The sequence below is a fragment of the Symphalangus syndactylus genome, chromosome 6, assembly GCF_028878055.3.
Source record: "Symphalangus syndactylus isolate Jambi chromosome 6, NHGRI_mSymSyn1-v2.1_pri, whole genome shotgun sequence".
NCBI lineage: Eukaryota > Metazoa > Chordata > Mammalia > Primates > Hylobatidae > Symphalangus > Symphalangus syndactylus.
In genome coordinates this window covers 117,720,494-117,737,848 of record NC_072428.2, presented here as the reverse complement: position 1 = coordinate 117,737,848, position 17,355 = coordinate 117,720,494, and the positions used below count along the sequence as shown (strand labels likewise).

Genomic DNA, 17,355 nt, shown 5'->3' with positions numbered 1-17,355 from the left:
AACTAGTCTGGGATAAATGACAAGGGTATGTAGTCAAAGGACAAAAGCATAAATATTCCTCTGTGAAGGTTATTAGAACATTCTACAATGTGTACAGAATAAAACTCCATTCAAACTGGGATCTAACCACATCAGTGTTGTAACCAGAACACATAATACAGCCAGCAGTCTACAATTCGCCCAATTATATTCAATGCCTTTTTTTTTCCTTTCAAGCAACACTTTATTACAAGGTAGCTACAGACTACAAAACACTATCACCATCTACTTCATCTGCAGAATCAAAATCAAACTCTTCTAGGCTTCAATCGGGCCTCTTTAAGAGATACCAGACTGAACAAACTTACAGGGTCAGCTGCCACACAGCGAGGGTGGACTGGCAAAATTTCCCTCCTCTTTCACACGTGAAACAAAAGGAGGTAGACTCTTTTTTGCCATCATGGATGTCACACTGATAAGTATCTTAAAGGAGGCCTCTCTAACTATTTCTTGAAAGGCCTTGGATCTTCTAGCACAGAATGTATTCATTTACTTGCAGCTTCCTCCAAAAACAGCAATTCTCTACCTTTTCCAAAGAACCAGCCAGCCACACACCGGAAACACAAAGAACCAGCCAACCACACACCAAAGAGTAAGGAATGCCTTAAGAAACAATCTGAAGAAGGATATAAAACATAAACAAGTGAGAAATTATATATAACAGAAAACAGCAGGAGTTAAGTGCCATCAAACAGAATGAATGAAAAAAGAAAGATGACAGCTGGAATCAATCTGTTAAGTCCATAGAAGGTTTACTATGGCTGGTGGATGGGAAGATATCCCTGGGTTTTACCACTGTAAGCAATGAAAGCAGTGTAGAGAACAGCCCAGCAATCAGAAAAGTAATGAAAGTTCTAAGAAAGAACTGAGTAGATCAGAAGGAGAAATTTTTAATTTTCTACTGTACTTAAAATTAACTTACAACCCTGAAAACAGCAAAACGACAATTTCGAATAACCATAACCATTCTCCTATAACCTTTTTGACAGATCTGAGAATCATAAGCTAAACACGAAAACCCAGAGAGCCAGAACCCAAAATTCATCTTGCCAGAAAAACATGAAGATCAATGGTAATCAAAGGCAGGATGAGTGATCATACCAGGACCAAGGTCAGGGCTAGTTACCCCAAACCAAACAGCCCCTTAATGCCAGCCCAATCACAAAAACACATTCGTGAGTTTAGAATTTAAAAACTGTCTAGACAGTATAACCAAAAATACAGATTCAGTCACTGAAAGAAAAAATAGAGTACATCTTATTCCCATTACCATCTAAACACACTAATGCCAAGTAAAAATGTCCACAGTAATGGAATTCCAGTAGTGGGTTGGACAATTGACCAAAAAGAAAGACCCCAGCTAATGATTTCCCAGTCCTTCAAAATCCCACATTTGGATGAAGGGAAAGATATTATAAAATAGATGACAGAACATTTCAGGGGGGTGGTTTCCATGATATCTGCTATTCTGGTATCCTAATTTCAAGCTAAAGAAAAGAAAAAAAATTCCACTAAGACATACTAAGCAAAATAGCTACTATAGCAAATCAATACCGCTCCTCCTCCAAACAGATACCCAAAGGATAGAGGGTAACCGTCAGATGTATCAAAGGCACATACATCACAGGATTTCCCAAATCTTAATACTGGACAGATCTACACCTTCTCTCAAACCAAAACGAATTCTTACTGTGAATTCCCAAAAACATAAGGAAATTCCTATAATCAAGACACGAGAAATATCTAGACGTTTTCTGCTCCCTAGTCATGGAGCATGCTTTAGAGAGTAATGTCATGCTTAGAGAGTAATAAAACCAAACAAAGTATCATAGTGCTCACACCTTTACCTGCTGATTACAGAACATGAAGACCTAAGGATGTCCTGTAACAAGTTACTGGAATTAGGCACCCCTTGTAATATGTTAGCAGCAGCGGCAGCAATGAATTCTTGGAGCTGTAAATTTTAGGCCCCAGCAGCAGACTCTCTCTGCTGCTCAGCATCTCCCTGATTAGAAACCTCCTCTTCAGGAACTGTGCACTCTGCCACTGCCAGCTAAGCAAGGTTTGGCTTGCTGGTGAAGATAGGAAGGGTGAGTGCATGTGTGCGTGTCCACGTGTGTGTATAAGTGGGATTTATGGTTTTTTATTCCTCTGTAAATCGTGTCATTACTGTCCAGAGAACAAGCAGCTCCTGTTTAGAGACATGGAATCGGCAATAAAATACTGGGTATAGCCACGTACTGTGCAGTAAGTGAGATGCAGAGTGGATTACTATCTGAAGCCAGCTCATCAGCACCGTTACGGATCACATTTTAACAGTGATATTTCTTCTGGTGCTTTTCATCAGGATAACTGAAGTATGCCCACACTGCCCACTTTCTCTGCTAGCTACAGATCCCTAATCAAGCCAACCCCATGCATGCTCACACCCCACACACCAAGAGATAACCTAAGGCATCGCAGCAGAAGTCTACATGGAAAAAGTCACCAGCTGGACTCAAATACATGCGCTAAATCCAATTCCCTCCCCATTTCTTGAAGCCCAATCATAAAAGGAAAAAATGGTTTAATGATAACAAGGTGTAGGCTAAGGGCTGCCATGAGTCAAGAAAACTACAGAGTTCTGTTAGGTGAACATCCATGCCTATCTTCAGCCTCTGTCACACTCTCATCTGTACAGCCCATCCACAGTGCTCACTGCATGCAACAGGCTGCTGTTATTCAGATTCTGAAAACCCTGAAGCACACATAAAACAAACAAAAAAGCCTCCTTTTTGTTCAACAGCCTCCTGAGCTGTGGACATAACCACCAATAGTCCCAATGCTGCCAAAATTTCCAGTACCAGATAGAAACAAAAGGATTCTCAGCCCAAAAGGGCCTTCTACAGGCATGACCAGGGACTGTGCTTTGATGAGGTTCACTGAGAATGACACACAGATACCTATTCTTCTCTCTGAAATCATGACATCTGGCTGTTTTTCCCACTCCCTAAGGTTGTATGCTATGTCTCTTCTCCCCAGTCCCCCAGAAGAGTACAGCTGCCACCCTTGCCCTCAACAAAAACAAACTACAACAATATCCTGATGCAGGCACCTCCAGGCACCTAAGCACAACCAAACCAGATACTCTTAAGATGTACTTACATGGAAATCAGGCATCAGACAACTTTCAACAGAGGGACGTCCTACACACTACCTGACCAGTACTTCAAGATTGTCAAAGTCATCAAAAACAAAAAAAAAGTCTGAGAAACTGGCATATCCAAAAGGAACCTAAGGAGATATGCACAACTAAATGCAATGTAGGTATCCTGGAACAGAAATAAAGTATAAATAAATGAATACCTGAATAAAATATAAACTTTACTTAATAACAATGTATCTATATTGATATACTAACTATAACAAATATACAGTACTCCCGTAAAATATTAATGACAGGGGAAACTGGGCTGAGGGTGGATGAGTAATCCAAGAACTCTGTGCTACCTGCTTAATTTTTCTGTAAATCTAAAGAGTGACCTAGAAAATGAAGTCTCTAATAATTTAATTTTTAAAGCCAGGTTAATATTCTTTCAATCTCTTCTAACTCAATCACTTTCTTTTTCTTATCAGCACACTGGTTTACTAGTACAAGCTGCAAACCAAGTCTTGATCCCTTTTTGGTTCATCAGAGCCCACCTTTCTAGTGAGACAATCTCCAGAACTTCCTTTCCAACTGAAAGTCAAATGGCAAAAGGCAAGGAAGTGGCAGGTATTTTTTGATTCTCTCCATATTACCACATAGGAATATACTGGAGAAATCCAGATAATGCCAAAAATATTCAGCTGCATCCTTGCTTAAAAACCATGTCAGAGAGCCACTTCCATTTAACATAGTACTGACAGTCTTAGCCAAAGAAGTTCAGCAAGAAAAAGAAACAAAAGGCATCTAAATTGGAAGGAAAGAAATAAAATTATCACTGTTCCCAGATGATGTATAGGTAAAAAACCCTAATAATTCCACAAAAACTGTTAGAATAAATGAATTCATGAAGTAGCAGGATATAAAGCCAACACTCAGAATCAGCTGCATTTCTATAATAAACAATCCAAAAAAAAAAAAAAAAAAAGAAAATAGTTCCTTTTCCAGTATCATCAAAAAAGAACAAAATATTTAGGAATTAACCAAGGAAGTGAAAAATTTGTACAAAGAAAACTACAAAACACTGTTGAAAGAAATTAGAGACATAAATAAATGGAAACACATCCCACGATCATGGACTGGAAGACAATACTGTCAAGATGTCAATACTAACCAAAAGTGATTTACAGATGTAATGCAACCCTTATCAAAATCCCAATGATGATTTTTATGGAAACAGAACAACTCATCCTAAACTTCATGTGGAATCTCAAGAGACCCTGAATAGCCAAAACAATCCGGAAAAAGGACAAAGCAGGAAAACTCACAATTCCTGATTTCAAAGCTTACTACAAAGCTACAGTAATCAATACCACATGGTACTGGCATAAAATCAGAAATACAAACAAATGAAACAGAATGAAGTCCAGAAATAAACACTTGCATATACAGTCAAATGATTTTTGAGATGGGTGCAAAGACCAATCAATGAGGAAATGACAGTATTCAACAAATGGTACTAAGAAAACTAGATATCCTCACTCAAAAAAACGAAGTGGAACCCTTATGTAACACCAAAACTAAAAATGAACTCAAAATGGATTCATTACTTAAATATAAGACCTATAAAACTACAAAACTCTTAGAAGAAAACACAGGGCAGAAACTTTGCAACATTGGATTTGGCAATGATTTCTCAAATATGACACCAAAGGAACAGGCAACAATAGTACAAATACAAATCAGATTTCATGAAAATTTTGTGTAACAAAGTAAAAGGCAACTGACAGAACAGGAGAAAATATTTGCCAATCATATACCCAACAAAGGATTAATATCCAGAATATATACAGAACTCCTAAAACTCAACAACAGAAAAACAAAAACCTCAATTAAAAAACAGGCAAAGAGGCTTGTAAGTGGGAGCTAAGCACTGGGTACACATGGACTAAAGACAGGAACAATAGACACTGGGGACTCCTGCAGCTGGGGGAGAGTAAGGAGAGGGCCAGGGCTGAAAAACCTCCTATTGGGTACTATGCTCGTGACCTGGGTGACTGGATCATTCCTATTCCAAACAATATACCCATGTAACAAACCTGCATATGTACCCCCGAATCTAAAAGAAAAGCTGAAATTTCTTTTTCAAATGCGCAAAGGACTTGAATAGACATTTCTCCAAAGAAGATATGCAAATGCACAGGAAAAGATGCTCAACATTACTAATCATTAGGGAAATACAAATGAAAACCACAATGAGACATCACCTCACACCCATTAGGGCGGCCACTATAAAAAAAAAAACAAAAAAAAAACCAAAACAGAAAATAACAGATGTTGGTGAGGATGTACAGAAAGTAGAACCCTTGTGCACCGATGTAAAATGGTACAATATAGTAATTCCCTCAACAACTTAAAAATACAATTACCATATAATCCAGCAATTCCACTTTTGGGTACAAACTCAAAATAATTGAAAACAGGGTCTCAAAGGGATATTTGTATAACCATGTTGATAGCAGCATTGTTCATAATAGTTAAAATGTAGAAGCAACCCAAGTGTATCCCCATGGACAGATGAACAGGTTGTAAGCAAAATGTATACACATACAATGGAATATTATTCATCCTTAAAAAGGAAGAAAATTCTGACTCATCCAACAACATGGATGAACCCTGAGGACACTATGCTAAATGAAATAACCCAGTCACAATGACAAAAAGACTGTCTGATTTCACTTATATGAATTACTTAGTCAAAATCACAGAAGCAAAAAGTAGAATTGTGGTTGCCAGGGCCTGGAAGAGGGGAAACAGAGGGATGTAGAGTTATTGTTTAATAGTATAGTTTTAGTTTTATAAAATGAAGAGTTGTAGAGATAGGTGGTGGTGATAGCTACATAACAATATGAATATAAATACCACTGAACTGTACACTTAGAAATCATTAAGATACTACATATTATGTTGTGAATTTTGTCATTATAAAAAATTTGAGGAAAAAAATTCTCAGAGACATGATAATGAACTCCATCTAGAGCTATGACTGGAAGCACAGCAAAAAACTATCAGGGTAAAACCAAATACATTTTAAAATCTACTGTACTCATGGATAGTTTATATCCTGATCTCCAAAACCGGACTTGGCCACCAATGCTAGTTAACCACTTAGTGCTCCCAGACAAAGCCCTAACAGGTAAGCTCCTTGAAGGCAGGAACCACTTCTAGTTCTTTTATATCTTTTCAAAGCACCTAGTTCAGGGCTCTGCTTAATCTATATATAGGTACAGAGAACCACGCAAGAAGCATCTAACCAGGCAGGGTGGTAAGGAGACACCTCTTGAGGACATGATTCCACTCCATCCCTCCCCCACCCCCCACAACAATGTAATTCAGGTCTGTGAAATCTGCAATGCCCAAGGATCCAGCAGCAGGAACAGGGAAGCCAAGCCACGTGCTCAGGGGACATATGGCTACAAACAGCACAGATCAGCTAAAACGCCACAGGGAAGGCAGGGAGGGAACTGGCAGGCCACGACAGGCACAAAAGTCTCAGGCAAGCTCAGCTAATCGCTGTGAAGTGAACATGCTTCTCTGCTAACCTAGAAAGACAAGGAGAGCCCTTCCTTTGCATTTCATTTCTCAAGAAGTAAAACTGCTTAAGCAGACAAAGGGAACCAGTCTCCCAATAGGCCCCATGTATCAGAGAATACTTTGTCAAGTTTCACATTTCTCAGGCTTAAGCCTCTTGACACTCTGACCTACAGCTTTGCCTCAGTTCCAGAAATCAACTGTAGAGCCCCAGAGGCATCCAGTTAGAGGCCATAGGTTACCCTTTGCACTTTTGAGGCTTTTAGCGGGGCCCTGTACAATTAATTCCTAAAAAACAGGGTGACTGTTGAAGAGAGAATCACTATTTGTTAAGGCTTCACAATCAGATGATCTTTAAAGCACAATCACTCAGGGAAGACTTGCAGGACTTTCAGACGATGTGAAGGTCCCAGGTACCTTAGAACTTTTTTAGGATTCCCTGAAAAAAGCTGTTTGCCACTAACAGATAATTTAAATCAGGTAAAATGATACATAACTGCTGTTGAGTTCCAGGTTATGAAAAGTAATGTATGTATTTTTTTCATTTTTAACTTAATGTTGATATCCAGTGTTCTACAAGAAAGGCGGGCAAACTATGGCCCAAGGGCCATCCAGCCCACTTCATATTGTTGTAAAGTTTTCCTGGAATATTGCCACAACCATTCGTTTACACACTGTCCATGTCTGTTCTCCTGCTACCATGGCAGAGTTCAGTAGTTGCAATAGAGACCATATGGCCACCAAGCCTAAAATATTTACAATGTGGTCCTTTAAGAAAAAGCTGTCCAATCCCTGTTTTACAACATATTAGAAAATGAACACACTTAGTGGTATATACTGGTTAACATTTCTAAAGACATTTTTGGCAAATGTGAGCCAAATCATTTCTAAGGAAATAACTGCCAATTACTTGGAGATTTATTCCACTTTCTAAATAATGAAAAAAATTCTAAACTACATGAATATAAACCTATTAGAGACTGGTCAAAAATATTATGTTGCAGCCTACAATGAAATACTACATATCAATTAAAGAAGTAAGCTCTTTATTTTGGGTCCCTCTCTAAACACCTCTAGATAAAAGGGATCTGTAAAACCTATCTATACATAAGCCCAAAAGGAAGAAGATAATGAGAGAGAACACTGCAACAAAACTCTGGAAGCTGGAAAGCAGATGGATGAGTAGTAACTTACTCCACTGACTCACAAAAGCTAAATCCTGAGACAGTGGCGAGAAAACACAATAGCCAATCTGATTTATACCGCAGTCCCACTCTCCCTAATCTGCCAAGACTCAGAAACTGTCAAATCAAGCATCTCAATTGGGAATGAAAATGGGACCAAAAACGATGAATGGTTTCAAATCTTTGTAAGAAACAGATGGATTTAAAGATGTATACTCTGGCCAGGCATGGTGGCTCACACCTGTAATCCCTGCACTTTGGGAGGCCAAGGTGGGAGGATCACTTGAGCCCAGGAGTTCAAGACCAGCCTGGGCAACATAGGGAGACCCTGTCTCTACAAAAAATTTAAAAATTAGCCAGGTGTGTTAGCGTGCACCTGTAGTCCCAGCTATTTGGGAGGCTGAGGCAGGAGGATCGCTTAAGCCCATGAGGTTGAAGCTGCAGTGAGCTGTGATGCTACCACTGCACTCCAGCCTGGGTGACAGAGCAAGACCCTGTCTCAAAAACAAACAAGCAAATATGTATACCCTAAATCCCACACTAGGGTCATTGCTTCTAAACTCAGTGTTTTAATATCTCATTCTCAAATAAGACAGAAAACCAAGACTCAGCAAACATCTGAAGAAAGCCTCTAATATGAAAAATAAGGGACCAAAATAACCCAAGGAGGGGAGAGGAGAGGCTTGAAGAACACACTGAGTGTGCAGTAAAAATGAAACTAAAAAAAAAAAATCAATTTCACAGAAAGCTAAGAGATGATTTTTATCTCTGAAGTCAGTATTACACTTTATTTTTTAAAATAGTAAAAGAGAAACATGCAGAGAACAAAAAAAGCTCTTAAAAAATAAAACAGTATCAGGCCGGGCGCAGTGGCTCACGCCTGTAATCCCAGTACTTTGGGAGGCCGAGGTGGGCAGATCACCTGAGGTTGGGAGTTCCAGATCAGCCTGACCCACACGGAGAAACCCCCTCTCTACTAAAAAAAAAAAATACAAAATTAGCCTGGCTTGGTGGTGCATGCCTATAATCCCAGCTACTTGGGAAGGCTGAGGCAAGAGAATTGCTTGAACCTAGGAGGTGGAGGTTGCGGTGAGCCGAGATCACGCCATTGCCCTCCAGCCTGGGCAACAAGAGCAAAACTCCGTTTCAAAAAAATAAAATACAATAAAAAATAAAACAGTATCATGTCAATAAAACTACTGAAAGATAACTATAAAGAAATCTAAAAAGAATAGAAGATGAGATAGAAAATAGGAGAAAAAAACTGGAAGATGAGCCCACAAAATCCAACAACCAAATAATAGCAGTTCTACAAAAAAGAGAACAAAGATTCTAGATGGAAACCAACAAAAGAGTTGGGAGAAAATGTCTCAGAACAAAACAACTAAACATTGAGGCATAATATGCTCAAATATAGATAAACAAAGTGCATCACTATGAAATGTTGGAACACTAGGATCAAAAAGAATTTGCTAAAACCTTTCAGAAAGAAAAAATATATAAGGATGAAAAATCAGGATGGTTTCAGATCCATAAAAAAACAAGAAATCAAAAAAGTTTCTGATAACTACTGACAGTGGAGTGATACTGATAGATACAATTCTAATGGAAAATGACTTCTAAAATACAATTCTATATCCAGCTAAACTATCAAGTGTACGTAGAGAATGGACACGAAAGGTCTCAGAAAATTTACCTCCCAAGCATTCTTTGCCATGAAGTTAGAGAATGTAGGCCACTAAAACAAAGCAGCAAATTATAAAGAGGAAGCTGTGAGATCCAGCAATCCTAGCTCCAATCCAAGAGTAAGACAAAGAAATCCCTCAGGACAATGGTGAAGAAATCCAAAGATGACAGCTCTAAAACAGGCAAAAAGAGAAACCAGTCCAGACTGATGCAGGTTGCAAAGCTCCAAGATACTGTTAGAAGACTGAATGAATCTCCTCTTGAGAGGAGATTTAGACAGAGTTTGGAGGCTGAATTAAAATAAGTACGTAAAAAAATGTAAATTTTAAAAATTATTAACTCCAGGGAAAACAAAAAAATTGTGCAGGAAACTAAAAGTAGCCATAATATGCTATATAGCACAGTGGTGATTATCATTTAAAAAAATACTGAATATTAACTAACTTACGACATAATCATATTGGAAGAACTGGGTAAGAGCACTGTGCGCCCACATGAGTATGTGTGCTTATGTGAAAAAACTAAGTCCTCCTCTTCCATGGTATGAAGGGAAGGAGTTGTACCTAAAGCTGAAAAATTAAGAAATAGCCATGTAAATGTTTTATTCAGAGATGAATTAGCCAAGAGTTGAAAGTGACTGCCTCAAGGAAGAGTGAAATAAAAATGTGCAAACTTAAAAATTACACACAAAAGAGTACAGATCAGTGCTATTCAAAGTGGCTGCCAGTCTGCAGTAAGATAAGGAACTTGTACTAGAACATTAATCAACTACATCACTAAGAACATTGCTGACTTTTTTTTTTTTTTTTTTTTGTAGTAAGCTTTTCTTGATGAAGGAAGCAATGCCTTGATTTACATTCTGGCCCAAGCTCCTTATGTCACTTTATCAAGGCATTTTGAGTAGGACTGGTATAGATCAGAGATCATCAAACTATTAAGTAAAAAGCCATATAACAAATATTTTAGGCTTTGCAGGCCACACGGTTTCTATCACAACTACTCACCTCTGCCATTATAGCACAAGAACAGACACAGACAATACACAAGCGAACACATATAGTTATGTTCCAATTTATTTATGATACTGACATTTAATTTCACATAATTTTCACATGCCACGATATATTTTTTATTAATGCAAAATCCATTTTTTTCAATGTAAAATCCACATATCATGCAAAAACAAGTGCCCAGCCAAATTCAGCCCATGGGCCATAGCTTGCCAACCTTGAGACAGACACTATGATCAATTTTGTTAAAAAAAAAAAAAAAGAAAAATTAAAAAACAAGGCCAAGTCATAGTGTTTCATGTAGTATGGGTATTTATGCTTATCTTCTTTATGTTTTTTTCCTGTTTTAAAAGTAAAACGAATGCTAAAGAATTTTTTAAAGTCAAGTTTTAAAAACTCTTTTCCTATTTCTCTCTACCCTCTAAGTGGACATATACCCAAATAGCCTCAATTTATGTTTCAATTTCTACAGAAGATTGGTTATTCCTCATAATCCTCCATCAGATGATTCCTAGCGGCAATCTCCTCTACTTTGGCACTGTAATGAATAAAACTTCATTGTCATGATAAAAGCCTCACTCTCTTTTAAAGAAAAAACATATCCTAGGATCCTAGATTTTTAAAAATGGAAAAAATTCTCCTACAGGTAGGTCTCCCTTTTCTAATTACCAATAAAGTCATATTTAAGATAAATGCAAAGCTCAATAATCTAAATCCTTTGAATTTTGTTCTTATGCAGTGCTTCAGTTAACTCCCCAACCAGCCAAGGCCCAAAACGCTTCAAAATATTCTAGGTTTTTCTACACACTCAGTTTTAATCGAGGACAGGCTGGTAGGAACACGACAGGGTATTAAGATCCTCATACGCCTCATCTACATCACTAATGTCACAGACTCTCAAAGTGAAGATGGCGAAAAATTGAAGGCCTGCCTCCCTTTTTGGGTGAAAAATCATCCTTTCATTCTGTAGCTATGTTAACACAGCTATGCTAACTATGGGAAGCATAAGCACAACTGAGTGAGTTCCAAGTAGGCAGAGCAAGCCATGTCCAAGTGTCCACACAGGTACACGCCTCACACAGAAGGGACATTCTGGGTCTGCATCAAGACCTGGAGGATGCCAGGATATCCCACCAGGGGCAACTCCCACTCATGCCTACCAAAAGGAATGATTATGGCTAACCTCACAGCTGCCTGGACATCACCTACAAAAAGAGGGGAAAGAGGCCACTAGACCACTCTGTGACCTATTACTTTGGGCATCATAAAAAAGAGAGTGAAGAAATTTAGCCAGTTCCTCAGAGGTTGCTAAAAGACAGGATCTCTCAGGCTCACAGTGCCACCTAGTGGCTTTCCATGCTAAACTCATGGTTAGTTGACAGAACCTCTCAGTCCAAGAATTTGGCACTTAACCACTTTTAGCCCATAAAAACAAAACTTCTAGCATCTCTGGGCAAAAGTAAAAACAGGCTGGAAAACATTACAGCATTTTGGGAAGACACAGAGAACAGGTCTGCTACTCAAGTTACAAAACCATGCAACTAAGAAAAAAGACTTTTACAGCACTGCTGATACCACCAAGGATAATAGCTCTAGTTTCCTTCAAAGCAGTCTATCCTGAGACACATCAATGGAGAACTCTTGGGGCGGGGGAAAAAAAAAAACCAAGACCTCCAAAACAGAAAGAAGAGAAACTTGAGGTCATATATCTATAGATGCTCCTTGATTTGCAACAGGCTTAACTCCTGATAAACCCATCATAAGCTGAAAATACTGTAAGTTGAAAATGCATTTATCTCTCTTCAGCCAGGAAGGAAGGGAGGAAGGCAGGAAGGGAGGGAAGGAGGAAGGGCACTTAATACTTCCTACCAAACATCATAGCTTGGCCTAACCTACCTTAAACACATTTGGAACACTACATAAGTCTACAATTGGGCAAAATAATCTAACACAAAGCCTATTTTATAATAAAGTATGAATATCTCATTTAATTAATTTACTGAATACTAGACCAAAAGTGATAAACAGAATGGCTGTATGGATACTCCAAATGTGGTTCCTACTGAATCTATTGCTTTCACACCATTGTAAAGTCAAAATATCTTAAGTCGACCCAGTATAAGTCAGGGACCATCTATACTTGGACATAGGAAATCTTAAGACAATGCTATTTGCTAGGCAGATAAAAAAGAAGTCCTAAAATATGAGAGATATTTCAAGCTAGTTTGAAGTTAGCTAATTTACAAAGAAATTTAAATAGTCTAATGGTTTCTAAGCCCCCTACAATAAACACACACACACACACACACACACACACACACACACACACACACACACACACTCCTACTGGCTTGCCTTGATATTTTCAAGAGCTTCAGCATTTCTAATTGTTCAAATCCTTGTATTATTACTTGCCTGGCAATGTCCACTATGCATATCAAGATGCTGAGAATGACTCACCTTGGCAACAAACTGCTTGTCCTTTTGGTCCAAATTAGCAGTGGGAGCCACATAGTCTCTCCATATTCTCAGCCTGCGCTCTTTGGCAAACCTGACAACAAAGCAAGGATGCAGGATCATTCAGACTCAGCAAATGGAATCCACCACTACCATGGGGGCACAGTTGGTGCAGCATCCTACTCTACCCTGTAGATGTATCCAGAAGGAAGACTACCAGTCAAACCAGAACAAAGAGCGAGAGTAAATGAAAACATGCAAGATACATATGTATACTGTAAGCCCACAGCTGGGAGACTATGGTCCAGGCATACAATTTTTTGAGCCTAGTTGGTTCAAGTCCACCTTCATTATTAACTCTGGTTTATCCAATATGTCCTGGGTGACTACTACAAAAAATGAGAAGAACCCACACATCTAAACAAACATCTTTCTTAAAAAGCACAGACCTGCTCAATTTCTATCTGAATTATAAAAAGGTTACCAGCTACCAAATCGTATATATAAGAACTGTCATGACAGTGCATCTATAGAATAATTAGAAAATGAACAAAATCCTTATAAGTTCACTGACAAGAGTTAAAAAAAAAAAAAGCTATGTAGCCAGAAATTTATTTTGAAGTATTATGCCCAGTAGATATTTTCTGAGCCAGACTATGAGTAGGAAAATGGAATATGTGCAAAGATTAAAAAAAATCAATGAACAGCTGTCTTAAACCACTTACAAATAAGTGGATACATGTGCAGTGAAAAGGAACTATTATTTCTGAAAACAGTATTCCAATCTTTTGTTTTAGAGAAGCACTAAAATGAGAAAAACACAAAGCAGGATGTAGTAGTTGTAAAATACAAGAAGTAATTCAATACAGAAGATGCAATTTTACCTACAATTCAAGTAGCTCAAATACAGCATGCAAAACAGCAGACAAGTAATCACATATTATCAAAATAGGATTTGCATTCTCTGGTCTAAGCTTATTTTTTAATGATGAGCACTCCCCCAAAAAATCCATAAAATCTTCTACTGATGTCATATAACATGTAGATATTATTTTCATTGCATTCACTTTCTTCAAAGAAAGGCAAGATACTGGGCCAGGCGCAGTGGCTCACACCTGTAATCCCAGCACTTTGGGAGGCCAAGGCGGGCGGATCACGAGGCCAGGAGATCGAGACCATCCTGGCCAACATGGTGAAACCCAGTCTCCACTAAAATACAAAAAAAAATTAGCCAGGTGTGGTGGCATGCGCCTGTAGTCCCAGCTACTGGGGAGGCTGAGGCAGGGGAATCGCTTGAAACAGGGAGGTAGAGGTTGCAGTAAGTGGAGATCGTGCCACTGCACTCCAGCCCAGCGACAGAGCAAGACTCCGTCTCAAAAAAGAGGGGGGGAGGGGGCAAGAAATTAAAGAATGCAAAAAAAAATCAAATTAATTTAGAATACTAATGAACATAACAGGATTCTCTGAACCAAAAGAAATTGAGCATTGTAGAATAATCAGAAGTATCTGAAACACTGTACTTGATACGGTTATTATATCTTTCTAACTTAATTGTAGAACAACATAAAAAAAATTCTAAGTAATCACTGTTCTTTTCCATCAGACAATACACATGTCAGATGTGCCATATCAAATGGCCTAGATTAATATCTACTTTTATAAAAACCTGCAAATACTTCTGCTTATAGGTACTCAAGGATGAAAAAGACCTAAGAAATGGAACAAATACTAGTTATTCATTCATGTCATTGCACATCTCTTAGCTGTATATCTCAGTCACAAAAATGTAGTTATCAAGACCATTATAACTTTAAGATTCTGAAACAAGTCATACAGCAAGCCTTGAGAGTGGATTACTGTCATCAGCTGTGTGCTGTCTTTGCTTAAACGTATCATGCAAGGTGGTGAGTCAGACTTTCCTGAGCATCATTTCCATTCATCTACTGTTGCTACCTGCTTTATTTTCTTCCATCTACCCATCAAATGGAGAAAGTTCACCGACATCTACATCTACATCTACATCTTGACCCTGACAGTTGAAATGGTGACTAATATTTGGAATTTCTACATGCAGTTTTCTAGAAACAAGTTATTCCTATATCTGCTTTAATGATAGCCAACAAGTCAAAAACACACAATAACATCTCAGAGTTATATTAGCATTTATAACTGAAACACACTTTTAAATAAGCTAGGGAACAGGCCTCACAACAATATTGAATGGTCCTGGTTTAAAATCCACAGGCTCTGTCTTTCCATCATATCCTTGCTGTTGTCTGTCTGTTTGGGAGCAGCTAATAAGCAATTTCATCTTTCTCAAATAAGCTTCAAGTTTATTACATTCTAAATGTCTAAAACCCAGAACTTAAGCAAGGGGCTTGGGAAAAAAATGACCTGAAAACATTAAAAAAGCAAATCAAGTGAAGAATAATGTCTAAGTGAAAACTCTAAGTTCTTACCATCCAGCATTCAATTAGACTGAACCTGAAGACCAATATTTAAGTCACTCCTCTATAAGGAACTGCCCTACACCTTTACTGAAGTAAAATGAACACTGACACACAGAGGTGTGAGCAAATCACCAGATTTCTTTCTCTAAAGATCCTTAACAAGATCCACAGCTGGAAGGCCTCTCGGACAGACCTTACCTCTCAGCTGCCCTCAGCTTTTCTGCGCCCCGGGTGTAAACTGCAATCGACCAGTCCACACAGCGTGCGAAACCTTCCTTCAGGAGGAGCTCTGTGATGTTGCCGTTCTGAAAAACAAGGTACATGAGAGGCAGGCATAGATTAGACTCTGTTGCAAAAGAAACCATTTCTCTAGACTTCTGACACAATTAACACAGTCACAAACTAGTCTGCAGTTTGTTTGTTTGTTTACAGTAGAGTAGCTTCTCTCACTACGAAACCACTCCTAAGATGGGAGAGATGCCACTCTGAGACTCCTTTCAATAGCCTTGGCTTGGTATCCCCACAATATCCACCATAATAACTTACTTAATAGAAGTAGGATAAATGCTTTGAATGGCTTTGAATGGAATTGACATTTCAATAGCTCTTCTTGTGGGCAGAGGAGGATGTTAATCTTTAATAGAGATTACACCTTATTCTTCCCTCCCTTAAGATCAGCACTTCCTCCCCCTTTCTTAAGAGCTGAAGAACAGGCTGAGCAGGGAATAACGGAAGCTACATTTTGCCCAGTGAATTAAAATTCACACTCTACTGTAACACAGAGCCATCTGGCAGGGCACAGCCAGACAGCACTCCAGGAGAAACAGACATGACCTTGGCACACCCCAAACCAAGCCTTTCAACCTTCCACAACTGCCATCATGGAAGAATTATCTAGACAAAGAGTAAGTAGCTTAGCTCTGTATTGGACACAGGTTAAAATAATGAAAATCCATTCAATTTTAGGTGTTAAAAAGAAGGCCATCTTACGTCTAAGAATAACCCAACTATCAAAGTGCACAATAAGGTAAAACATCCAACAATCGGAACTATAAGAACATAAAGAACCTACTCCCTGCTAAAAGCAGAGTTAGGAGGTAGCTGGATAAAGCCTGGAATACAAAACATAATTTTTCCATACCTCAGTTTCCTCATCATTGATCTATCAATACTTCAGCTAGCTGACTTCTAGACCCCATCAACCCTATTCTACAAATTTCAGTTCTACTTCTAACGAATGTAGCAACCCCTAGGACCAAACAGTTAGATAAAATATGTGATCAAGTTTCTCTTCTTCTTATGAACCCAGTAACACTTGAGATTAATTTCCTAAAGGTGAGAAAATTGTCCAATTCCTTAAGACAAATGATAATTCCCTAGAAAATGCCTCAAAAATCAGCAGATATTAATAATAATCCTGCCATAATTTTTTTTTTTGAGACAGAGTCTTGCTCTGTCGCCCAGGCTGGAGTGCAGTGGTGCAATCTTGGCTCACTGCAACCTCCGCCTCCCGGGTTCAAGCGATTCTCCGGCCTCAGCCTCCTGAGTAGCTGGGACTATAGGCGCACGACACCACAACAGGCTAATTTTTGTATTTTTAGTAGAAACAGGGTTTCACCATGTTGGCCAGGATGGTCTCGATCTCCTGACCTCATGATCCACCCGCCCTGGCCTCCCAAAGTGCTGGGATTACAGGCGTGAGCCACGGCAACTGGCCAATATTTTAATGGATGTTAAATACAGAGAAAGAGAAGCAAACTCCTGTTCTTCAAACCTCAAACGCATCCCTAGCCCATCACCACCCAGTCTGCACA

General features: G+C 38.7%; 1 protein-coding gene across 1 annotated transcript in view; it reads right to left on the bottom strand.

The window, feature by feature from the left end:
* SND1 (staphylococcal nuclease and tudor domain containing 1) overlaps positions 1-17,355 on the bottom strand; it is a 445,319-nt gene that overhangs the window by 373,720 nt on the left and 54,244 nt on the right. Inside the window, exons 8-9 of the mRNA XM_055283891.2 lie at positions 15,740-15,846; positions 13,095-13,185 (exon numbers count right to left, since the gene is read on the bottom strand). Of these exons, the coding sequence (XP_055139866.1) occupies positions 13,095-13,185; positions 15,740-15,846 (198 nt within the window). The remainder of the gene's footprint in view (positions 1-13,094; positions 13,186-15,739; positions 15,847-17,355) is intronic.